General features: G+C 31.6%; 1 protein-coding gene across 1 annotated transcript in view; it reads left to right on the top strand.

Moving 5' to 3' along the window:
- Nucleotides 1–10,946: 10,946 nt before the first annotated feature.
- The window catches only part of LOC119673422 (huntingtin-interacting protein 1-like), an 82,927-nt gene continuing 66,530 nt past the window's right edge, over nt 10,947–27,343 (top strand). The window contains exons 1-3 of the mRNA XM_038084691.1: nt 10,947–11,056; nt 22,488–22,979; nt 23,036–23,492. Coding sequence (XP_037940619.1) covers nt 11,012–11,056; nt 22,488–22,979; nt 23,036–23,492 — 994 coding nt within the window. The 5' untranslated portion in view covers nt 10,947–11,011. The remainder of the gene's footprint in view (nt 11,057–22,487; nt 22,980–23,035; nt 23,493–27,343) is intronic.

Below are 27,343 nucleotides of genomic sequence, written 5' to 3'. Positions count from 1 at the left end.
AGGAAAATCGTCGAAATCTCTGGGTTCAAGTACTCAGTGGTTTTCTTGTTTAAATAGAATCAACATAAGTACTGGATTCAAGTGTTCAGTGCTTGCAAATAGTTGATTCCAACGTTGATCAGACATTTTGGTTTGATCGTACATTTTGGTGACCCCGTGAAACGGACAGCAGCACAGGACTGGTTTGACGCAGCAACAGTCAACAATCAACAGTCAGCGGTTAAGTTTCAGCATTCAGCATTCGAAGAACATTCTTAAGCACATTTGGCAAAAAACTACAAATCATCAATGACAACTCTTAATGAACTCATAGATGCCCAAAAAGAAAAGGGCGAAGAGATTCAGCGAATCATCAGGAACTTCAAAAAGGATTCGGCTGAACGCAAGCAAACATCAGCATACTACAGTGAAAGATTTCGTCGGCTTGATGTTGCTTGGAAGCAGTTTGAACAAACTGACACAATGCTCAGAACTCTCATCGATCAACCGACAGATGATGAGTATTTTACATCTTCCTATTACGAGAAAATAAGAGAACTAACAAATGAATACAGTGAAATATTCAAGACAGAAGCCATTCGGATCAAAGCAGCAGACAACTTTGGTGAAGCTGCTAGTAACCAAATGGCATCACAGCCGCAACTAGTGGCTACGACAAATGGTTTGATAAGAATAATATCTGCTCGAATGGCAGCTCTAAAAAGATTAGTAGAGAGTTTGTCAGAGAGCGAAGGCATACAACCACTTCAATATTACGAAATTAAATCAAACACAATCATGCAACATTGGAACCAATTGGAATGTTTGCATGATGAAATCTGGGAAAACTTTGAAAATCCACTGATGTCAGGATTCAATCAAGATGAGTATTACCAAATTGAAGATTTGGTACAACAATGTTTGATAGAGTTGTCCATAAAATTGGATCAATTACAACAGAAACAAGCAACAGTAGCAGAACCAAACATGCGGTCCTCACTGCCATTGCCAAAGGTAACAATCCCAAGCTTTAATGGGAATTACTTAAAATGGAGGCAATTTTTTGACTTGTTTACACAAATGGTAGACAATCAGCCACTACCAGCTGCTCAAAAAATGTGGTACTTGAAATCACATGTGACAGGTGAAGCTGAAAACTTGATAAGTCATTTCAGCATAACGGAGGACAATTATTTGGCAGCTTGGACATTACTGCAAGACCGTTATAATAATAAAAGGGTCTTGGCGTCCACATTAATCGATGAACTTCTAAATCAGCCATCAGGCACATCAACTGTGGCAGCAGTTAAAAATTTACATGACACAACGAAAGAGTGTCTATTAGCACTAAACAATCTTGGCGTTCAAACGACATTTTGGGACCCAATTTTGTTACAGGTACTAATTAAAAAACTCGATCGGGCGATGCTCATTAGATATGAGCAATCTCTGGCAAAACCAAAAGAGATACAAAACATTCAGGAGTTCTTAGCCTTTTTAGAAGTACAGTTCCAACTGATGGAAGTTGTAGAACAAAAAGATAAGGTGGCTATAAAAATTAAAGCAAATCGAAATAACTCAGTGTCATCGGCTGTAACAGTTTCTAAAGGAAACAACAATTGCAAACTGTGCAATGTAGACAGGCACCCACTGTATTATTGCCGTAAATTTTTGCAATTTTCACCATCTCAACGATTGGATTGGGTGAAAAATCAACAGCTCTGTTTTAACTGTTTCAGAAATGATCATGTGGTGAACAAATGTTCATCAAGAAGTTGTACCAAATGTAATAAAAAGCATAACACGTTGCTACATTTGGAAGTTACAAAACAGAACATTCAACCTAGCTCAAGTGGGTACAACACCGCAGTTACCACAGCGACAGCAAACACATCCACAGGTCATCGTGATTATGTTCTCTTGCCAACTGCAAGAGTCAAAATAACTGCATCGAATGGAAATACAAGTGAAGTCCGAGCATTACTAGACTCTGGTTCGCAAGTGAACATAGTCTCTGAGCGTCTTGTCAAAAGGCTCAGTATATCAAAAACAAAATCGTTATTGTGCATAGAAGGTATAGGAAAGGTGCAAAAAAATTCAACGCAGCGAGTTAACATCAAATTGCAATCACTTAACTCAAGGTTTACTACAGAAGTCGAAGCGTTTGTGCTTCCAAATATAGTTCCACCTCAACCAAGTTGCAGCTACGATATTTCCAAATGGAAGGTCCCGAACACCATTCAGTTAGCAGATCCAACATTTTTCCAACAAGGGAAAATTGATATTTTACTCGGTGCGGAGTTCTATTTTAGTCTGTTAAAGAAAGGTAAATTAACGCTTGCTCCTGGGCTGCCAGTCTTGCAAAATTCTACACTTGGCTGGATTGTCAGTGGCAAGGTTGCATCAAATACAGACAAATCAAACGTTTTATGTGCAGTTTTTGGCGGTGGGGCGGAGGTTGTTGATAATAACTCATCGTTAGAAGATGCAATTGAACGATTATGGCGAATGGATGAGGTGAATACAACAGAAAGGACATTATCCAAAGAAGAAAAATTATGCGAATCTCATTTTGTGCAGAACGTCCATACAAATAAAGAAGGACGTTTTGTGGTAAGGTTGCCGTTTCTGGAAAACTCATTGACGTTAGGGGAATCTCAAGAAACAGCTTGGAGAAGGTTCATCAGTCTTGAACGACGACTAGCAAAAAATGATGTTTTGCGGAAACAATATGTCCAGTTTATGGAAGAGTATGAGCGATTGGGTCACATGACTGAAGTAAACTTGGATTCCATGTTGACTCCAAGATATTTCATTCCTCATCATTGTGTACTAAAACCAGATAGTACAACTACTAAACTTCGAGTGGTGTTTGACGCATCCGCCAAAACTACATCTGGACACTCGTTGAATGATTTAATGTATAACGGACCGACAGTTCAAAGTGAACTCTTTTCAATTCTGCTCCGTTTTAGGCGACCACGGTTTGTTTTCACCACAGATATCGAGAAAATGTATCGTCAAGTTTTGATAAATCCTGAAGATCGGCGTTATCAACTTATCATTTGGAGAAGCAGTCCAAATTCTACGATTCGTTATTACCAGCTAAACACAATTACATATGGAACTCGAGCAGCTCCTTACCTAGCAACAAGATGTCTGCAAAAGATAGCATCAGAAAACAAGGTGAATTATCCATTGGGAGCTCAAATCCTGTGTGACAATTTCTACGTTGACGATGGACTCGGTGGATCAGATAGTTTAATTACGGCTATTGAAGCTCAAAGGCAATTAATCCATATTTTAAAGAAACATCAGTTTTATCTACGGAAATGGAGTGCAAACCATCCTCAACTTTTGAAAAACATTTCTCAAGATGATCAAGAGGTAAATCTAGATTTTACTAATGATAATAACGAGTCAATCAAAACGCTGGGATTATTTTGGTTGCCCAAAGCGGATTTATTTGGAATTAAGGTCAAAATGGTTACTGAAGGTATAATCACGAAGAGAGTCGTTAGTTCTGATTTAGCTAGACTGTTCGACCCACTTGGGTTATTAGCTCCAGTAATAGTCAAAGCAAAGATTTTCATACAACACTTATGGCAGTTGAAATTATCTTGGGATGAACCACTTCCTACAGATCTTTGTACAACATGGTCAACATTCAGAGAAAACTTAAGTACTCTTGAAAATCTTCAGGTGGCAAGACATATCTTCAGAGGCGAGGTTCCATCATCAACACAGCTACATATTTTTGCTGACGCATCTGAAAAGGCATTTGGCGCTGCAGCATATGTCAGAGCAATTTTAAAAGATGGTAGAATAATAGTGCGACTGTTATGTGCAAAGTCAAGAGTAGCACCACTCAAAAAACAAACGCTACCGCGACTAGAATTATGTGCGGCAGTCTTAGCAGCGGAACTCTCAGCAAGAGTGAAAAGCGATCTTCAAGAGAAGGACCAGCCGGTATTTTTGTGGACTGATTCAGAAATTGTGTTGTCTTGGATCAACTCACAGTCCTCATCATTTCAAACATTTGTAGCTAACAGGGTGGCAAGAATTCAAACTTTAACTCTGTCTGAACAGTGGCGACATGTTAGGTCAAAGGACAACCCAGCTGATGTGTTATCAAGAGGACTTTCAGCAAGGGCGTTGTCAACATGTGCACTTTGGTTTCAAGGACCGTTCTTTTTGCATGGAAGGCAGGAAGTATGGCCACCAAGGTTTTCATCATCATTACAAGTTCCAGTCGATCTGGAGAAGAAGAAGGTTGTAGCTGTAGCAACTCAAAGCAATGACGCAGATTTCATATACAGGATTCAGCACAAGAATTCATTTAAGACGTTACAAAAGATAATAGCATATGTTCTTAGATTCACTAACAACGCAAGAAAATCAAAGGAGTCACGTGCCACACATATAGTACTTAGTGCCAACGAATTGGATGCAGCATTAATAACTATAATATTTCACATTCAGGGTAATGATTTTCATGAAGAAATCAAACAACTGAAGAAACAAGGTCATGTTGATAAATCTAGTTCAATCAGTAGTTTATCTCCATTCATTGATAATGCAAATGTTCTTAGAGTAGGAGGACGCTTAGAAGCCTCATCATTACCATACGATTCTAAACACCCAATGCTGATCCCATACAATGATCCATTGGCAAAATTATTATTCGTGATGTTCCATGAAGAAAACAAACACTGTGGCCCACAGGCACTATTGAGTACAGTCCGACAACGTTTTTGGCCGATTAAAGGTAAATCAACAGCCCGAGCAACAGTTCAGCGATGCATTCGATGCAACAAAGCACGTCCGCAACTATGCCAACAAATTATGGGCAATTTACCAGAATCAAGAATAACTCCTGCAAGACCCTTTATTAATGCTGGTGTAGATTATTGCGGACCATTTTGGATCCACTACAAGGTGAGGGGCAAAAAGCCAACAAAGGCATATATTGCTGTCTTTTGTTGCTTTTCTACAAAGGCGGTACATCTCGAGTTAGTGACCGACTTATCAACAAATGCTTTCATTGGAGCATTAAAACGATTTATAAGTCGACGAGGGCGTTGTTTGAATATTTACAGTGATAACGCAACAAACTTCGTAGGCGCCAAAAACCAGTTAGCAGAATTAGAAGAAAGCATTTATTCTAATGAAGGACAAGAAGCAATAATCTCTGCCTGCAGTACCACAGGAATAAACTTTCATTTTATTCCACCAAGGGCTCCACACTTTGGCGGTTTATGGGAAGCATCCGTAAAGTCCGCAAAATATTTGTTACTACGCAGCGTTTCAACAGCATCATTGACGTATGAAGAACTCGAAACAGTAGTGGTGGAAATTGAAGCGATATTAAATTCACGACCATTGACTCCAATGTCCAATGATCCAACTGATTTGACAGCATTAACTCCAGGACACTTATTAATTGGAGAAGCTCTTACAACTCATGTAGACAGCCGATCGAAACCAGAAAAACACACGTTATTGTCACGTTGGAACCTAGTTTCCCAGTTAAAACATAATTTCTGGAAACGCTGGTCTAACGAATATTTGATGGAACTGCAACAACGTAACAAATGGAAAACACAATCTGCCAACATACAGTTAGGAGACATGGTTATAATCAAAGAAGATAACGTCCCAGTGATGCAGTGGCCCTTGGGACGAATTGTACATGTGTACAAGGGTACAGATGGACATATCCGAGTAGCTGATGTTAAAACATCGGCAGGCATTTTTAAACGCCCAATTCATCGATTAGCTATACTGCCTGTAAATACAGATGATCAACCAACAATGGCTGAAGGTGATCACGAAGTACCTCCTGACAAGTTAATTATGAAAGATAGAAAAGAGTCGTATGAAGAGCCCAAGACAAAACGTAGAAAACTGCCGACCAATTTGTACTGTTCTGTATTACTTACACTATTACTGATATTGCCAATAGTAATAGGATCTCCAATTGACAATAAAAGGTTTGGCACAAAATTGGGTATTCACTTTGAAAATCTGGGCACAACTGCCATATCAACCACTGAATGGAATCTACTAGTTTATTATGATTTAAGTCTTTATTGGACGGAAGCAGCAGCTCTAAACACAGGAATAATGTCGCTACATCAAGCTTGTCAACAAATGAAACCAAACGCATCATGTGCGAATACAGTTAATCACTTTAAACATATTGAATCCGAACTACAACTCGATGATAAATTACTTCATGATCATCGCTTCAAAAGAGGAGCAATTGACCTTGTAGGCAATATTGCACATTCACTGTTTGGAGTATTAGATTCAGAATATGCCAAAGGAATGTCAAATATAATTACAGAAGTGAAACAAAATGAAATACAATTATTGACGCTATTTAAGAATCAGACATCAGTTGTCGATTCAACAATCAACATAATGAAGAAAGATAAAATAGCAGTTCAAGAAGGTTTTGACCACATTGACAATGAAATAAAGGCATTGATAAATTCAATAAAAGATACAAATAGAGAGGTAAATCAATTACGGCTCAATCAAGTTTTCAATGCAGGAGCCATTCAATTAACACTGGTAGCACATAATCTACAGAAGATACAATCTGCTATTATAGATGCTCTAACTGATACTCATCATGGAAAAGTGAATCCATTGTTATTGACACCAACACAATTACAAAAGGAAGTTAATCAAATCAAACTTCATTTATCACCATCATTAGAATTACCGATGCCAGAAGATGAGTTAATATCCCTTTACAGACTAATGAAGGTTAAAGGTGGAATCACACAGCAGCATGCAGTTTTTAGTATAACACTACCCTTGATTGAACATGAACGATTTGAATTGTTTCAGCTAATTCCAATCCCGAACTGGGTAAATGACTCCATGACGGTAATTGACTCCTGCAGTTCTATTTTGGCTATTAATACGCAGCATGATCAATATTTTCCTCTTATAAAATCCGAATTAAGTCTTTGTGAGACCATTAAGGAAGAGGAATTTCTTTGCACCAACGTCCGCATACGATACAATTTTGGTTCCGAAGTATGTGCGTGTGAGGTCAACCTATTCAACAACAACACAATACCAAATTGTCGGTTGAAACACACTATCAACAAGCTGACCTGGATTCCATTGAATCACAAAAATCAATGGATTTATGCAACATCAACATCTTCACGAGCAACTGCAGTATGTAATAAGGAAATCATACCACTAAATCTAAAAGGTTCAGGATTATTGACGATAGATCCAGACTGCGTGCTTAAACACAACTTTGTTTCCGTGCAAGGACAACAAATAATTGCAAGCACGGCAAGATATTCATACAGTAGTCTTGGTACAATCTCCGAATTAAGGCTACAACCCCCTATGAAGACATCAGATGCTTACAGCGGCAACAGTACACTGTCAACGATACGTAACAACCAATACGATCAACAGCTTAAAGAACTCACAGTATTGCAGAAGGTGTTGCAGTCATACCAGATAAATGATCTTCCAAATCAATTTCAGTCACACAAGTACCACAGCTTCACCATAGCTTACGCTGCACTCGTTATAGGGCTGATATTAATCATAATCATGATGAAGAAGAAATTGCAGAAAAAACATGTTGAAATTTCATCCGTTGAAGAAGCCAACCGCACGACACCTATTCCCATGCCACGACGACAGTCACGAGAATTCGTTATCAACATATAGTCGGACTGACTACCTGACAGCTAGAGGCTCATATTGTTGAACGGTTGTTCAACGCGGGGGAGAATGTTGAATATTTGTTTATATTATGTTATATTATTATATATGAATATTTTGTTGTCATTAATTTTGTATGAATAATTTGTTATTTTTATTTGTATTGTAATAATTGTGTTAAATATATTTGGTGTAAAAAATAACGTTGTCAATGCAATGCCCAAAATACGTCATAGGCTTCTGCTGGCACATGAAAACAAAAGCGTCAAATTTCGTCTGCAAGAAAATGCACTCTTGCAGTTTGCAATAAGTTCATTGTTTGGCATGCATTGTCAAGGTTATTTTAGTTAATTTATTTGTTGTAAATTAATTATCAATTTTAAATAAAAGGCACAATTGAATTTTTGACAATTGCAATTGATGCGAAGCCACATTCGTGATTGATTCATTTCTTTAGCTTTGTAAATTTAGTTCAAGTGCTGAATTTACGTCACAAAAGCGCCTATTCACTGGATTTAAGTGTTCAGTGACTAGGATAATTAGGAAAATCGTCGAAATCTCTGGGTTCAAGTACTCAGTGGTTTTCTTGTTTAAATAGAATCAACATAAGTACTGGATTCAAGTGTTCAGTGCTTGCAAATAGTTGATTCCAACGTTGATCAGACATTTTGGTTTGATCGTACAACATTTTTTATTGCTTCTTAATTCCAATGCCATCTTTTAAATGTAAAATAATACGTATTAATCGCGAGAATAATTTAAAACAAATGTCGTGAATATGCACCGCTATTACCGCGTATCATATATGAACATAATTCGATGAAAGTAGGCACGGGTTATCGTACTGTAAATAAGGTAAAAATTTATTTTCGAATATTTTAGATGCACATGAACAAAACTAAGACCTATGCGTTAGAAATTTAAAACTTCGAAAACTAAGGGACCCTAATATATATATATATATATATGTATATATATATACATTGTGGTTTTTCTGCAGAAGTTGTTCTGTCAATTTCCATTTGATGTATTTTATAAGCAAAAAAACTACTGACGCACAGAAAAAATATTTAGCAATATTCGAAAAACTAAAGAAGTTTAGAGTGTGTTTGGCATTAATTTTAAGTTGACATTTCTGTTCGAAGGTTTGACATTTTCTACCATAAATGTAATTATAACGATTTTCACGATTTTTGACACGGATTAGCAAGAAGAAAATGCATCAGTCAACTTAGTTCGATATTTGATGATAAAATACCACATCCAATGACTGTAAAGCGCTGGTTAAACGAGTTTGAGTGTGAATTTGATTTTCAATACGACGAATTTCTGACTTTCGAATTTCTGACATTGATGCAGTGCTAGAAATTATGGAGATGGATTGGTATGTTGTATACCGAGATACAGTGGCGTCCTTGGGATCAGTATACATTCAATTTTATATATGCATTTAGCTGTCAGAAAGAATTGTTTCCATTGGATTACGCATAATTTAAAAATTGCTCAAAAGAAGATACGTAATGATTAGTGCAAGGAAATGCTGAAAAATAGGACCGAGGAAAATTAAAACACGTCTACATTATCGTGACAGATGACGAATCATGCTTCTGAGCTCGAAACAAACCAGCAATCTATTGTTTGGGTCTACCAAAATGAGCAGCACCCGACATAATCATGTTGCAACTGTACCATTTGAGCAATGTAGAACGGTTAGTTCTTAGTGGTACACAATCATTTGTTTGCCTGAAGTTTTTGTAGAATTGAAAAAATCAATCGTCGAAGGAAGATTACCCTCTACCACGACAATTCGAGTTTCCATACATCAGTTTAAATAAAAAAGTTTTTAGGCACTCAAAGCACTACATTAATAGATCATCCGTCTTACAGTTCCGACTTTTCTTTTTCTACACCCGAACAGGCCGTTGAGACATTCAAAACCCTGATTTTAAGGATACCAACATCACCAACATGCGGTGTTCGAAAATCCAGCATAGATCATCTCCGATAGGGGTTTCCTCTAGAACAATTTTATTTCTATTGCAAGGTGCAGATATTATACAATTCCAAATAAAAGCAGGTTTGACATGTGTCAATGACCAGCTCAACGCTGTCGTCAGCAACATTTTGGTTAAAAAAGTATTGATGATCTCACGAGACATTATCGTTGTACTGAAAAAGTACAACAAGCGATCAATTCTACATAATCTGAATATATTAAAATTATTTTTTTCAAATTAATGATTGGTGTAAAGATGAAAACTCAGTATGACATCAGTGCTTAACAGTTAATTAATGACGAGTTAAAGCTGCAATTTGATGATGACCGGCGATAGTTGCGTCAGCAAGCGAAACAACAATTTCAAAACATGGAAGCGAAAAATTGAATATCATGTCATTCACATCGAAAACTAGCAGTTTTTTCAAGAGAAGCGATTTAATAGCTTCTCGTTCTGTATTAAACGAACGTAGTGTAAGCTCCCTTACGCGATCGTCTGGCTTGTCCATTTGTTTAATCGGAGATATGTGATGAATAGTATTTAAGGCATCTGTTAGGGTGATCCTTTAAGCTCTATTTATACATAATGTCACACATCTTTGTATTGCGAGGTGATTTTTTATTGTTGATTTTTCTAAAGTTGGCCTTCAAACTAATATTCCATATAGAGGGATGGGTTTAATTATTTCAGGTTACTTTTAACTTTTGCAATGCTTCACTTGGTAGTCCTTTTAGTTGGTCACAGATTGTCTCATGTTTGTTTGGCTAATTGACCAAGAACAAGTCGATTGAAATACAACTCTCATTTTAGTAGTTTGGTTTGATACCTCTATATTTTTCTTTAAATTCAGATATCCACACGATATTTATAGATATAAGAAATATAATATAAGAAATATAACTTATTCTGCTTCATATATGGCATTGAATTATTTAATTTCTTCATATTCATATATCTGCAAGAAAATATTTCAAAATAAAATCAGATTGTTATTGCATTAAAATTTATAAACAGTATTTAGGTTACCGTGCTTTTCTATTTACTAATGGCACTAGGTTAGATTATGGTAATATTGCAGTCGATATGATTAAAAAACTTATTAAAAGTTTTTATTAATTAACTTATCTTTAATTAATGAAAAATATAACCCAATTCAAGCGATTTCTATTCATCGACAACTTCAAACAAAAAAAATAAATAATGCTTGTATATTAATGACATTATTATTATCACATAAAAATAAACAATATTTATATTATCTTTCAGAAAACAGTGGAGAACAACAAAATATTATAACATCTGAAGAAAAATTCACAAAGCTGAAACTTATGTATGCACAAATTAGAGATGAACATATCCACCTATTACGACAGGTCTGTATTTAAAATATGTATAAGTAGTAATTTATTTTATAAACAGTCTTAACATGAAGAAGGTTACAATTTATTTTTTCATAACTTAACATATATTGTTACGAGATTAATATTAATTTTAAAATATAATAACTAAAATAAAATTGAACAACTTCAACTCATTTTATTTCAATCAAAGTAAACTAATTTTATTTTTATTTTTGTGGTTATTTATATAAATACCGCCAACGTTTCAAAGTTTATTTGACTTCTTTCCCAAGCCGCAGTAATATTATAACTGCTTTTGGGCACATACAAAGTTGTTATTTACACTAGAATCTGTTTACAAATTTAATTTTAAACATTGAAATATTGGCTATTGGCAAAGTAGCCACAAAACAATTAAATTTAACAATAAGTATTATTTATCTACATAGGTTGGTCATTACTAGCCATTGTTTGATAAGAACACACGCAACTAGATTGGGTAGTCGCAATAGGGGTTTCTCAGTTATCGAATATTTATATAATTGCTCGTTTGTTGTTACATGTCCAAATTAATGCATATATATTTGTGTTGCAAATGAAATTGAAACGAGGTTATCAAACGAGGAAATATCTATGACAATTAAAGACACAATAATAGAAGTAGCAAACAATGAAGGCGTGGTCAGATCTAGAAGGATAGAAGTTTGGATGACGAGTGAAATCCTGGCATTAGTGGACGAATGAAATCGGTATAAAAATAAAGATACTCGCAAATATAAGGATATACACAGATATATATGTCTTCTTATTATACAAGCAGAAGACGGGTTTTACAAAAACGAATGTGATGAGAAAAGGATATAGGATTTATTTAAATTACACAAGGAAATTAAAAATATGACGACTTTTAATAAAAGAAAGAGAAGCACACTAATGGATAAGGAAGGTAAATACATAACAGAAAAAGACGAAACACTTCGCATGTGGGAAAGCTATATCCAAACTCTCTTTGCGAGCAATCGATCATCCGTGCTATCCGATCTAACAGTTGATTCAGGTCCAAATATATTCTTTGATGAAGTTCAAAAAGCAATAGATGGTGTACCAACAGAATAGAATACCAACAGAATTGGTGAAATTATTCAAGCACAATGGCGTACTAAATTTAACAAGATTTTTTAATAAAATTTATTAGATTATTAGATTTATTAGGTTAGATATCCAATGATTGGCTGCAATCTATGTTTATTACGATTCCAAAGAAAACTACATGTGCAGATTTTAGAACAGTCAGCTTGATGAGTCATGTGTCATAAATATTCCTCCGAATTATACATAATTGAATTTATCCAAAACTTAAGAAACAAATGAGTGATACTAAGTTTGGTTTTCGCAAAGGGCTTGGTGTAAGAGACGCCTTGTGTGGAATACGAGTCCTAATAGAACAATGCCGAGACTATAACAGGGATGTCTTTTTACATTTTACATTAGCACTACCGATTAGATGAAAAGGATATCCGAATAATAGCAAACTTATACTGGAAACAGATGCATACATTTCCGTACTCATAAACAATTTGAGGTACGCCGATGATACAGTGCTTAATGCCGATTCTCTAGAGAACTTACAGTATCTTTTAGACGTTGTTGCATTGAAGTGCATAAAATACAGCTTATAATTAAATTCCAGTAAAACCCAATATATGGTGGTGAGCAAACGACCTATTTCTGGAGGTAGACTGTCAGTATGTGGCTGATTCATAAAAAGAACAAATAAGTATAACAACTTGGAATGCCAGCTTGATGAGCAATGGGAAAACTATATAGAAACTTGCATCCAAATTGAAAAAGTAAGGTCTTCTTTTATTATAATGAAAAACTTGATGTGTTCCCGGGAACTGTCGTTACCGCTCAGAATAAAAATACTGCGATATTATATATTCTCTATACTCCTCTACGGGACAGAGACCTGGTCGATGTCTGTTGCTCGAGGCCATTAAAATGTGGTGCTATTGACGCATGTTTAAAATAAGGTGACTGAAAGATTTACAAATGCAGAGGTACTTTGGCGTGTCAACAAAGAGATAGAAATAAAAATTACAAAATTCCAATTAGAAATAAAATTGTAAAACAATAATAAAGTTATTAAACTTATCTACTCATTCTTCTCTTAAAATTCGGCTGCATATACACGTCGAACTATAACAAAGGTTCTTAGTTTGGTATCTAGAATTGTTTCTAACACTATCTTATATATCGCTTATTTATATGTTTAAAACCTTTATGTCTTCCCATATATAGGGAACCGTAATGCCTCAAACCGTAATATTACTGTAATACTTTAATTCTTAAACGAAATTACACTAATAAAAATAGTTTACAGTTACTTTTTCATTCATATATGATATTTATTTTCAAACAAAGATATACAAATATTTTTTAAATTATTTATTGAAACATTACATTTACAAACAAACATATTCGTATTCTATCTTTTAAAAAATAATTAAACAATTTTTACACGAATGAACTTAAACGTAAAATTTTACTTTAAAAAATTTCAGTTCCAAAATTTGATTTAATTCACATAATAAATTTAATAATGAAAATTCAAACTTTTTAAATTTTTTTTTTTTTGGCACCAAATAAAAAAGTGAATCAATTTAATATTTAAGGACTAATAATCTCGTTAAAAAAGGCAAACCTCAAGAAATAGCAGAAACACCTATGCTCTTTACAGGGCAAGAGTAACTTTTTCTTCTATCAAAGTTTCGTTTACAGCCAAAGTTTATCTTTTGTTGAATAAAAACGTAGTTTAAAGTTAATGTAAGATAAAAGATAACACTATATTATCAATATTTGTTTCCTATATTATCAATCGAGAACTTTTGTTTTTCTTGCTTCTACCTCGCAAAATTTCGAAAAATTCTACCTCGCGAAAATCTGCCCTTAGCGAAAATTTCTGCTTCTACCTCGCAGTCTATATTTGAGTTACACGTGAAAATTTATATATCGTAGTTTAACGAAGCCGCTGAATTTGTATGCACTAAATTATGTAAAGTCATAGTATAGCTCATACAGTTCATTGTTCCATATAATTCGCTGCTCCTCGCTAACGCGTAAGGGACCATAGATCTTCCGAAGAATTTTTCTCCCAAATGCTCCTAACTTCTTCTAACCACTGTTGGTAATTGTCCAACCTTCTGCACCATACAGTAGGATAGGTATAATAAAATACTTGTAGAGCATGGTATTTCTTTGTCAACAGAAGTCTGTATTTCTCAATTGCCTACTTAGCCCGAAGTAACAGCTGTTGACAAGGCTGAATCTCTAAACTGACGTTATTTTTGGTGTTTACGCTGGTTCTTAAATAAACGACTTCGAACTTATAATTGTCGACAGTGACGTGAGTCCTAAACTGCTTAGGAGATTTGTTTGTTGACAGAGAGTACTTTGTTTTATCCTCATTTACCACAAGACCTATTTGCTTCGCTTGTTTTTCTAAGTTGGAAAATGACGCACTGATGACGCGGGTGTTCAGACCAATGATCAATATCAGCTTTATACGCAAGCAGTGTTATTCTTTCGTAAAATATTGTGCGAATGCAGTTTAAATTGTCTGTTCGAATTATCGTTTCAACATTAGGTTAAAAAAGTCTCACGACAAGGTATCACCCTGTCTGAAACCTTGTTTGGTATCAAACAGCTCTGAAAGGTTTTTCCCGATTCTAACGGAACTTGTAGTGTTGCTCAACGTTATTTTATATTTTAGCTGTATAAGTTTGTTACAATTTACAATTTATTTTTCTTACCTACATCTAATATTAATATTATGTACTTAAATGCTATTAGTTATAATAATTCTAAACTTTTATAAACTTATGTTATTGGTCAAAATATATGGCGATACATATGGTCACCAACTGTAAAGGGGGCAAATAATATTGCATTCACAATTACTTGCAATATTATCTTGCAGAACACTAGACATATTTTCATGTGTTCTAAATTCCAAATCGTGAAGTGCATGTTGAAGTATATATTATACGATTAAAGATTTGTTATAATGTAATGACAAAAAAGGAGTCGACTTTAAAACTTATTGGTTGTTTTATTTTGGTATTTTTTGTGTTTGGTTTATAAGTTACTCTATTGAATTGTTGTGGATTAAAGTGTCACTTAAAAAAATGTCACATGTGATTTGCGTTCTGTCATGTGTAATAATAAATTTGTTCAAATATAAATTTATTATTTTTTTTTTGAATCAGACTTTCATTCGATATAATATATTTCTTCTCTTTTTAATTCAGCAGGAAGAAATCTGCTCATTAGTAGGCATCCGAGAATGCCGAGACAAAAATAATTTGTGAGACTTTTGTTTAAGCTGTTCGAGCTCAGTTTAAAATCTGAATTTTATTAACAATTTTCCAAACTATTTATACAAAATGTTTTACAATAATTTACAAATATTTTTCCTAATAATTTTAATTGCGGCGGCACTAAAAAGGTTGACCCACGTCAATGCTTAGAAAATATTATGACACATTCAAGTGTGTCATATCGACATGTGCAGAATAGTAGCACAGAAAAGAAAAGTGTCAAATAGCAATTGCATACTTGCTATGACCAAATATTCTACTTGCATTGCGGTGGTTCTTCCGTGTGCGATCGCATTACATATTACATTAGTTAATATAAAATAATTTGTGCATAAGCACTTTCAAAAATACATAACATAATTTATTGTTTGTTTTTGTTTACATTGATGCGCTATACACAGCACATGGTTTGATATGAAAAGAATTCTTGCCTCTGGCATCAAAATGCCGAAGGCGTTATAAAATAAAGAAATTCAAGAGGATTTAGCATTTGGCATCAAAATACCGGTTGTGTAATATTCTACAGAAATACAGGAGAATTTAGCTTATAACATCAAAATAATTATAATTTCCTAGAGAGACGGCGTTATAATTTCCTAGAGAGACTTAGGTACTGCGTTGGTGCTTACCTCGTCGGTGTGTTGGCGCTAAGAGATTTTTCATACAAATTAGGCTTATATTTATATGAAAAATCACCATTTTTTTACTTTCTGCACGCATATCCGCACATGTCATTTTTTGCACATTTAAAGGTTGATCGAAATTTTGTCTAATTTTTGCATTACATTGCAAATTAACCTTTTCTTGAAGCTTGCCTTGCCTTGTGCTGGCTGAGCATGTGGGTTTTGCTGCTACTTTATAAAACTGGTTCGTTCAATTTATGAATGAATGGTGCATAGTGGTGGTTGTTTAATAATTGCATTTATTTATTATAATAAAATAAATACTAATCCGTAAGTAAAAGATATACATGTATATGGGTGATTCTTTTACAAACCGGACGGATTTTGGCAAAAAATGACCTCATGACCTCTGATTTGTCTGAAATTTTTTTTATGAGCTCTTTTCATAAAATAAGAAGACCCATATCTCGGAAAAAAATTTGTGATTTTTTTCCTAGGAGATATGGACTCATGGGGTTTTGAGAATTGGCATTGTAGACACATTTTCAAATGGGTGTATCTCAAGTTCTATAAAAGATAGAAACTTGAAATTTACAACGTTTCAAAGATAATTGATTGTACTTTTACGAAATTTGTTAAACAATTAAAATAGTTTATATTTAAGTACTAATATTAACCGTTAAATTTAAAAAAAAAATTTTCTCAAAACATTAGCTAAATTTTCATTTTTTATATTTTATTTACATTCAGTTTTAAATTCTTTGAAGTCTTTCTTTGAAATTTTTTAATATTTTTTTTCTTCCGCAAAATACATCAAGCACATGCGTACTACATTTCCATTGAATGAATTTTCAAAAAATATGCTACAAATAGTCTTATATGATATTATTGATTTCGATTAGTAATAAAATTCTACATAAATCTCAAAAATTTCTGGACGATATTGTCATTAGAAGTACTTTTAAAAATTTATTTATCCTTCATATTAGACCAAACACATACACACGATTCTTCAGTAAAAAAAAACGGATTATATCACACAAATTTTTTTATTTTACTTTTGATTCAGATTAATGTATAAATTCTACTTAAAAAATAAATATTTTCAGTGTAATATTCCTTTTAGAAGTAATTAAAAAAAATTAATTTATCAGGCGTCCTTCACATTGCTCATACGCACCATAATACCATTAAATCAATTTTCGAAGAAAAACTATACCAAAATGTTTGCTCTTTATTTCTAAAATAAATGTATACATAAAATATTAACATGTTAAATTAGTTCCGAATCATTTCTGTTTTTAAATTATGAATTTTAACATAATTAAACCGTTTAATAAACTTTTTTCTTATATAGATGAATTAAAAAGTTAATTAGTTTCTTACTATCCGAACTATCTAGATAACTGCAGCACATAATCACACCTACCTTTTTCGGTGAAGTGTTATTTTGCTACAGTTGGAAAAATACTCTGCACAGGTAAGAAATATATATTACGATATTATTTTTATTCTGTATGAGTTGCCCCGCTTTGCCCATCTAAAAATCTGGTCACCTTAAAGTACCACGAAAACATGTTATATTAAAACGTAATCACGAAATTCTTTACACTTCATTTAGTGTCACTTATGAATTTCTTTCTCTACAAAGCGGCACCACTCTCAATTATTGTTTTTATACCTCATCAGTACTCGATTTGCTTTATTTCATTCAAGAGAATATAATAGATGTTGACTACCTTCGCTAACCTCTCCAAAACAGAAAGTTCATTTTCTGCTCTCTGAAAACGTATTGAACATCCTTACATGCGGCTTGGTGTTAAGCACAAGTTGATTCCCATTCACTCTATCCTATGCGATTTTGATTTATGGCGATCATATATTGCGATCATATCTACTTCGCTGATAACATTGCTTCTCTGATCTTGATTGCTGTACTGTGCCAGCGTTGTTTTCTTCTATTTCATCTCAAATTGGTCAATTGGAAGATCTGTTCATTTCATGTAAAATTCAATCGTGATGTCTTCAGCATATGGTCAAGGTGTGTTTATTTAATATCAATTATAAAATCATTATCTATCCATTTTATATAGCTGGATTATACTAATGAATATACATTTAAAAGAATTTGATGTTTTTTTTATTTAAAAATAAGTAAAAAAAGGTCAAAATAAGAAAAAATGTTTAGCTTAGCACTTCAGGAATTTATAATAAACATATTGCACTGCATAACAATGATTTAATAAAATGCAATTCTAACAATCTTTCGGGACGTATCACGCTCCGTATGTGAGTTGCTAAAATTTATTCAAAAGATTGGAGAAGAAAGGCAGCTAAACAAATAGTCTATACTCTATAGGGTCAGTAGTACAAAATTGCAGTAGTACAGTAGAACAAAATTTTTAGGTACTAGCTCATTAGCTTTTCTCGTTGGTTCACTTCTATAAAGAAAAACACAACCGGGAACCTTTAGACGAAAGCAACAACAAACCACGGCTCAAGTAACACCATTCAATCTCCTCTTATATTACTTGTGTTTGTATATACAGTAATGTCGAGAATGTTACTTACATAAAGTGGGTCCGATGTAGGTCGGTTCCTAACCCCTATTAGGTTAACAAAGTTTACTTTAACATATAAAATTAAATAAGGACTCACCTTTGTCATTGATATCGATCATCCTCAAATTGTGTATGGAAATTGGAACCAGTCAACAGTACGGCAGTTCTAGTAAATTCTACTAGGTACACTAGGTTGTATACTATTTACAATAAAATCTTGCACAATTTCATTGTCCAAAAGTCTCAAAATTTATTTTAATTTCTTTTAAAATTTTTTATGAAATACACCAATTAGACCAAATTTAAAAACTTAAATTTATTGTCAAAACTTTGACACAAGAAAAAAGTAATGCTTTTTACTTTTAAAAAATCAAATTTTTTTTTTGATTTTTATGCGATCTTAATACAAATCATTTTTTATTATTTTTTGTTAATGAATTATATGTTTTTTTTTCAACAAGTCATATATTTTATTGTTTAAACAATGAACATTCTATTATTTTCGATTTTTACTAGACCAAACCATTTATGCAGAATAGGTCAGATAGAAGAATGTATCATTCTATTGTTGAAAGTGCGTAATATCTGCCCTATTGTTTTTGTTTAAGCATTGTTAAGCGCAGTTAAATAAATTAAAGTTTTGTTTAAAAAAGGAATTCTAATAAAAACATATATATTTGAAACGAAATAAAACATTTTTTAATTTCCCAATTATATAAAGTTAACAAATAGAACAAAAGTTCTGCCATATCAGTGGTCTTGAAATTGTTTCTTATATTTAATTATTCGTAAATCATTTTTTGAGACTGCTAGTAGCGTTGCTTGAGCTTGTACCTTGCCAAAGAACCTTGTACCAGAGTCAGTGTTCATTACCCAACTAACGCAAAGCTGTACTAATTTAATTGTCACCGAATGCGGCACTAAATTTCCGAATCCCTTTTTCATATGCAATTCTTTTTTTTAAGATACAGATTTCTCGTTAGTCCGAAATGTCTATGGTAACAGCGAATTCGCGCTTACTCAAACATGGATCTCTATGAACAATGTCGTAGACTTTCTTAATGACGTTCACGTTTAAACTCTAAAACTTATCGATGAGTTTCTGTTACTGATAAACCTTCTAAAACAAAGAACGTTATCACTGCACGATATTCGGGTTTTCCTTTGTGACAAAATCACCGACACGTCAATTTCAAATGGCTTATAAAAAAAATGGCTTATAAACATCTGAATGTGTTTAGACGTATAATGTGTTTGGCGTATAAATTTTGATTCTTCTACTGATTAATAAGTGTCGCTTTCAAAACTTTTTCAGCCAACCTGTATTGTAGTTTGAATGTAATATTTATTATTTTTTTTAGTTGATTGTGCAGAAATTTTAATTGCTCCACAATAATTTTGTGGTGTGTTGAAATTGTAAACCTTAACAACATTTGCTAACAAAGTTCGTTAAATTTACAAATATTTTATATAATATAAAATATAAATTATAAAATATAAATTATATTTAACATATAGCGAGTGCATAATGCGGTATTTTAAATAGTCAATGACATGATTTTTTCTATCGTTGAATTGGATAATTGTTAAATTGGCTATTCGCGATACTAGATACCTACTGTATATCAGTTTATATCAGGTTTTAGAAAAACACTGTGCTGTGCACAAAAATGCAAAGCATCACGTACAAATGTTGTGCGATTCGAAATAAAATTTTGCACCACAAATGTGGTGTGAGAAAATTTTTGTGCACATCTTAAGTGCACATCTTGTGTGCACAAACAAAACGCACATTTAACACGAATGTGGTGGAGTGAAATAAAACTCGCACACGCATTCGGTGTTTGTGCCGAAGTTATTTCGCACAGCACATTGTGTGTGAGGCAGCCAGCTTGCCCTCGCACACAACGTGTGCAGAAAAGAATACAAGGAGCACATTTTGTGTGCAGACTCGAAAATAAAAATGCACCCAAATGTGCGGAGACGAAATGTCTACTGCACATTTGTGTGAAATGATGATTTAAAAGCGCACAATATTACGATGAATAACGCAACAAAATAGTATGGAAGACTGATTTGCATTAATTTTCGTCTTAAGGCGAAATATTTTATTGAAAAAATGATTTTATATTTATATTTTAATTTTGAATTTATTATTAGATTCACATTTATTGCTTATATTACTTATTATTTTAAGGTTTATTAATTTAAAACATGGGAATAAAGTTAATTTCACAATGTACTTGAAGACTTTGTTATAATATAAAATATAAATAGTTTATGATATATGAGTTAAATAGGTACATGAATTTAATAAAGAAAGAGTATTTGTTTCGAAATGTTATAAGTAAAGAGTATCGGTTCTACATATCTTACTTTAAAAATATTAAATATATCAATTTTGGACTACTTCATAATTTTAATTATCACCTAATCATCACTTAAAAATTAAAATAAACACGATAGAGTATTGCTTTTGTCCTTTAAGGTGTAAGTGACTGAGGCTTAGTATGTTTGTTTTTTACTTAATAGTATTTTACCTAATCTATTATTAGTATTCATTCATATATTTCAGTGGAAATTGCTTTGATTTAAAAATTTTGTGCCCTACCAAAAGAGTTAAAAATTTTACTTCCTTTTCATGTTTTTTAAGTTCACATTAGCAAATCTAAGCATCCTGCTACCTGTTCAAGAAAATATTTTCCTAATCTTTCGTGTTTTTTATTAAAAGTTAGGTACTCTACCTATGTAAATACATATTATTTGGGAATAAAAAAATCTTCCTAAAATATGTTTTTATTTCTTTTAAACTGGTGCAAAACTTACCAAACAAATACTTTAAGTTTACTTACTAAATTTGCATTTAAAAATGCACAAAAGTTGGAAAGTAATATTCAAAAAACTAATATTTTAAGTTAGAATACAAATTAGGTTAAGACAGTTATAATTTTTAGTCAACATTATAAATATTTAACAAAAATAATTATTTTAAATATTTGTTAATTTATGCAATTTTTAACATAAGTTACGATGCCAACGAACATAAATATTTATTTTTTCAAAATTTGCAACAAAATATTTCAAACAAAATTGTGTAAATCATGTAATTCATGTAATTTTTTTCCATCCTTGGGTGCAAGCGCAAAATCGCACATTTGTGCACATTTATGCAATAGCACATTTGTGCAATCGTAATATTAGCACCACATTCGTGTGCGAAGAGAATTTTGTTTCGCACAGTGCGATGCGAGCATAAAATGTTTTCGCACATCTGATTGTGCACATTTTTCTAAGTCAGTCGCACAGCACAAATGTGTGTGAACAATCATCGCTTTGTGCGATGTGAAATTTGAAACCGCACAACAAATTTGAGTGCGTGCATTTTTTTTCTTAACACCACAAATGTGCTTATAAACTTTATATGCATAACCTCTAAGAAAGTTATTGAAAACAAAATACACACAATTTTATGATGCATTTTACTCTGCAATCTCGCGGCGATGGCATAAATTTTGTACTTGAAGTAATATAAATAAGATTGTATAATTATGTTATAGTTAATCTTTTTGAAACAATGTTAATATTTAGTAATTTAAACACCTTATAAACATCAACTTATTTTGATATGTTTCTGTAAATGATCAATTTATTTTTAAGTTAAAATAATTCTTACTAATAATATAAGTATAGTTCCGTTCGTTTTTTTACTTCATCTTATAATTAATCATCAATTAATTGTTTTGCAATAAATTCAAGAGTCATTATGATATTTATTAAAATTTTGTAAAGTAATATGCATTACTTTTATTGAAATTCAAGTTAAGCAGTTTGAAAGTAAAGTATTTCTTAATAACGTATTATTTACATAAACATAATTAATATACTAATTGTTATTTCACAGCATGGAGAAACAAATAAAATATTAAATACGGAGCGCCAAAATAACTCTTTACTTCAAAATGAATTAACGGAAAATAAAGTGCTAATTAGAGACATGGAATGTAAGTTAAATGTTGTTGAAAAACTAAAGAAACAAAATTCTCTTTTAGAGACTAATATTGCGGATTCGATAAATAAATATGATTCGCTTTTAATCGAAAATAAGAAATTAAAAACAGATCACTTGCAGCTAAAAATATTTCAGGAATCAAAATTAAGTGATCAAATCAAAGAAACAGAAAATTTAAAATTAACTTTAAAAGATTTAAACGAATCATTCCTTAAAGAATCCGAAGAACAAGAAAAAGAAAACACTGTTTTAAAATCCCAAATAAATAGTAAATTAGACGAAATTAAAAAAATTCAAGAAAAATGTGAATTTGAAGTAAATCATAAAGAAACTGAGCTTTTCAACATTAAAAAATCTCTTCAAAATTGTATTATACAGTTAAAGGTATTTGAATTTTCTATTACATTAAAATTTCTATTAACAACTATACTTTTTTTTAGGAAAAAGAACAGGAATACAAGTCCTTGATGAATTATAAAGATTCAATTGAATTACGTTACAACAATTTGAACTTGAGTAATGAAGCTTGTAAGGAACGAGTTATAAAAGCAGAATCGGAACTTGAAATTACTAAATCGAATAGGGAAACTGATAACAAAAGGCATAAAATGATGTTTATGTCATTAATAAGTTCTATATTAGAAACAAACAGATTTTTGTTAAACACTAAATTTGATGAGTCTTATGAAGAACCATTTAATAAATCCATAGCTGCTTGTAATGAAATTATAGAAACGTTGGATAAATTAGATAATATAACTACACAGCACTGCATAGATGACAGCCATTTGGGAGAATTAGCATTAAAATATACATCAATTGCTTGCAACAGTATTGTACTACATGAGAAATGCATTTTAATATCAAAAACTTCCACGGATATTTTACATATTGAAGGTAATATTGAAATAATTAATTTGTTGTGTTTATAAGCTACCATATCATCTTCTTTTAATGTACAAAATAAAAATATATGGTTTTAAATTTCCAAATTCCAATAACTTTTACGTAGACTATGTTCGCAATTCTCTTATGCAAAACAAAAAAAATAAAAAAACACGCAACAATAATTTGTGTTGTATACTATTATAGTTTGTCAGTTAACGTATACGTAACATATATATTATATGCGTCATTCTTTTATAAATCGGACATCTTTTTGACCTCATCATCTTCGATTCGGTTGAAATTTTTTTATGAGTTTCTTTTATAAAATAAGAAGACCCCGTATCTCGGGATAAAATAGTGTAATTTGTTTTTTTATAAGACATATGGACCAATGGGTTTTGACATTTGGCATTGTAGATACATTTTCAAATGGCGATATCTCAAGCTATATAAATGATAGAAACTGAAATTTGTTGCGTTTTAAAGATAATTGATTGAACTTTTAAGAAGTTCAAACAATTAAGATTGTTTTTATTTAAGTACTAATATTAACTGTTAAATTAAAAAAAGTTTTTTTCTAAATGTATCCCCAAAATGTTCATTTTTTGTATTTCATTTAGATTCAGTTTTAAATTTTAGTGAGAAATAAAAATTTTCAGTATGGCTTTATTTTTTGAAATATTTTAATTTTTTTTTTGCCGCAAATCATATCAAGAACATGCGTACTATATTTCCATTGAATGACTTATCAAAAAATACTTTTAAAAAATTAATTGATCCTTCATTTTTCAGTAAAATGAAGGATAAAGAGGAATATATCACATATATAGAGGAATAGAGGAATATGTCACATAAATTTTTCTTTAGTTTTGATTTAGATTAAACCATAAATTTTACTTAAAAAATAAATATTTTTAATGTGGCTTTGTTTATAGAAGTAATTAAAAAAAATTAATTTATCAGGAGTCATATACGTCACTCATAAGCACCATAATACCGTTACATAAATTTTTAAAAAAGAACGACACAAAAATGTTTACTTTTTTATTCTAAATTGAATGTATATTAAATTCTACATAGAAAATGCACTTAAATATAAACAATATTAATTGCTTAAATAATGTCCTAAAAGTTTAATCAATTATCTTTAACACGCAACAAATTTGAAGTTTCTATCATTTATATAGCTTGATATATGTCCATTTGAAAATGTATCTACAACGCCAATTTTTAAAACCCCATTAGTCAATATCCCCTAGAAAAAAAATCACAAATTACAAATTTTTTTCTCGAGATACGAATCTTTTTATTTTTTGAAAGGAGCTCATAAAAAAATTTCAGCCAAATCAGAGATGATGCGGTCATTTTTTGCCAAAAACCGTCCAGTCTGTTTGGTAAGGTCATATGAATGACCTTAATTGTGCCACAAACAACTAGGAGGTCTGTAATTTAGATGCCAAACGCCAGTCACATAATCGACAACTATTTTGTATGTTCAAAAAATAATTTTTTTATTAAAAATATATATTAATACATTTAATAGTAATAATAGTAATGTGCCCTAATTGGACGGAGATGCGGTACTACTAAGATGCTATTTATACTTATATTGCTTCAATAGAAAATACGTAAATTACAATAAATTAAACACTTCATTAACAATAATATTATATCTTATATATATAATTCTTCTGTACGTGTGTTGACAGTGAACTCCTCCTAAATGGCTGAACCGATTTTGATGAAATTTTTTGTGAGTGTTCAAGTGGATTCAAGGAAGGTTTAGATTCACAATTTGGCCCACTAGATAATGTCTTTTTAATTAATTTTTTATTTTTTGGTATGCATATACATTTATATTAGAAATTTAAAATTTATTCATGCTTACTTTGATTTGTTTAAAAACTTTAAAATCTCTAACATGAATCGTAAAACTGCCGTTGCATAGCTTAAGTGCATTTAAATTCTGCAGCATAATTATAGGTGAGCCAATTTTTAATCTTAAGTTATGTGGTGGTATTCCTGGTAAATCCAGAGAATTCAAAAATTCAACACACAAAAAAGAAGAATTATATATGTAAAGATATAAATAACGTACAAAAAACAATGCCACGTCTTCGTGGACGAGGAGGAAATATTTGTCGACGGACTCGGAATTCACAATTACTCCAAAACCGTCGGTTAAATAGATCGGCAGAAAACAATGAAAATGTAAGAAATCAGGATACAATCACACGTTCTAATGAAAGTCAAAAGCAACGCAACGAACGTCAGGAAAATTAATTGCAAGGGGAAACAACGTTCGCCGGGTCAGCTAGTATATATATATATTTTTTATATGTATATATTTATATATATGTATTTTATATATATATATTTTATATATATTTCTTTTTGTTGTTTTGTTTTTGATTTCAAAGTATATGTTTATCTGTCTATCTACAATTATGCATTGGCAATTGGTACATTGACAAATTGGTACATGCGTTAAATATAGTTTAGTTATCAATCTCACATGTCATACTTTTTGGTGTATTAACAATTTAAATAATAAAATTTTATATTAGATAATTAAATAATGAATACAATTGCTATTATAGAAATATAAAATATGTATACATACCTTTTTAGGTATAAATTGCAACAGTCGTTTCTTTTGGTCAGTTCAAAGATTAATAGCCAAAAATTTGTTCTTCAAACTCTATGTTTTATTCCTTTCTCAGTTCTCAGAAATTATACAAAATCCAATAAGTAATAATAAACGGCAATAATTACTTTATAAGTATTTAAATTGCTTATATTTTAAAATTCTAGCAAATCGGTTGAAAAACTACGAAGTTATCATGTATAATGTATGATAACTTACATTATAAGCAATCTAAAATATTGTTTACTTTATTTTCTAAGTTGCATAATTTCCTTTTATTTTTTATATTGGCAATTTTAATTTCCAATTTAAAATTTATTATATAATATATATATTTTCTATTATTAATTTTATTTAAGTTTTAATTGTACTTTAGTTATGTTATGTTATATAACATAAAAATTCACGTCGTAGTGGTAATCAAATGGCTAAAGAACTGATAATATCCTATCAAAGCATCCGACGCGTATTCCCTTAAGTGTCCCAAAAAGCACAAGATCTTACATTTTGGAAGTTGCTTTAGAGTCGTGGGCACACAAACAGTGAGTACTGTCTCATAAAGCTTGCGTGAACCAAGAAAAACTCATGGTAAATACTTCATTTTGTTTACATAATCGCTTTCAAATTCGTCAGATACAAATCCAATGAACTATTACATCTGGGCCATTTTGGAGAGCAAGGTTAGGACTAAAAAATATGCCAGTATGAATGCGCTGAACAAAACCATTGTTCAGGAATAGGCTAAAATACCGGAAGCTCATATTCGTGAAGTATGTAACTCACTTTTTAATCGTTTGAAAGTTATAGTCAAGACTCAAGACCACATCGAGCTAGAGTGAATGGTTTCTGAAATTTTCATTATTTCCACAAATTTTTGTAATTTGACTCAATAAAAAATAACTTCACACAAAAAAGATATAATCGCTTCAATATGTAACACTTCAATCGCTTAACCTTGCATTTAAAGAAATTATTTCTCACTGTAGAAAATTTTGATTAAAAAATAACAATCTTAAAAAAAATGAAATTATACTCATACTATTTAATAATTAAAATTTTATTCTACATAATGATACTTTTTTCATAAATTAAAATATTATCTTGTATATTGGATATCAGAAATCAATGTTTTAAATAATTAAAATAAATTATAATTAATAATAAATTATTTTACTTTTTGTAACTAATAAGTTTAAAGAAAATCAATGTCTCA

Source organism: Teleopsis dalmanni, chromosome 1 (assembly GCF_002237135.1).
Source record: "Teleopsis dalmanni isolate 2A chromosome 1, ASM223713v2, whole genome shotgun sequence".
NCBI lineage: Eukaryota > Metazoa > Arthropoda > Insecta > Diptera > Diopsidae > Teleopsis > Teleopsis dalmanni.
Note: the sequence above shows the minus strand (reverse complement) of the source record. Positions and strands in the feature narration are given on the sequence as shown.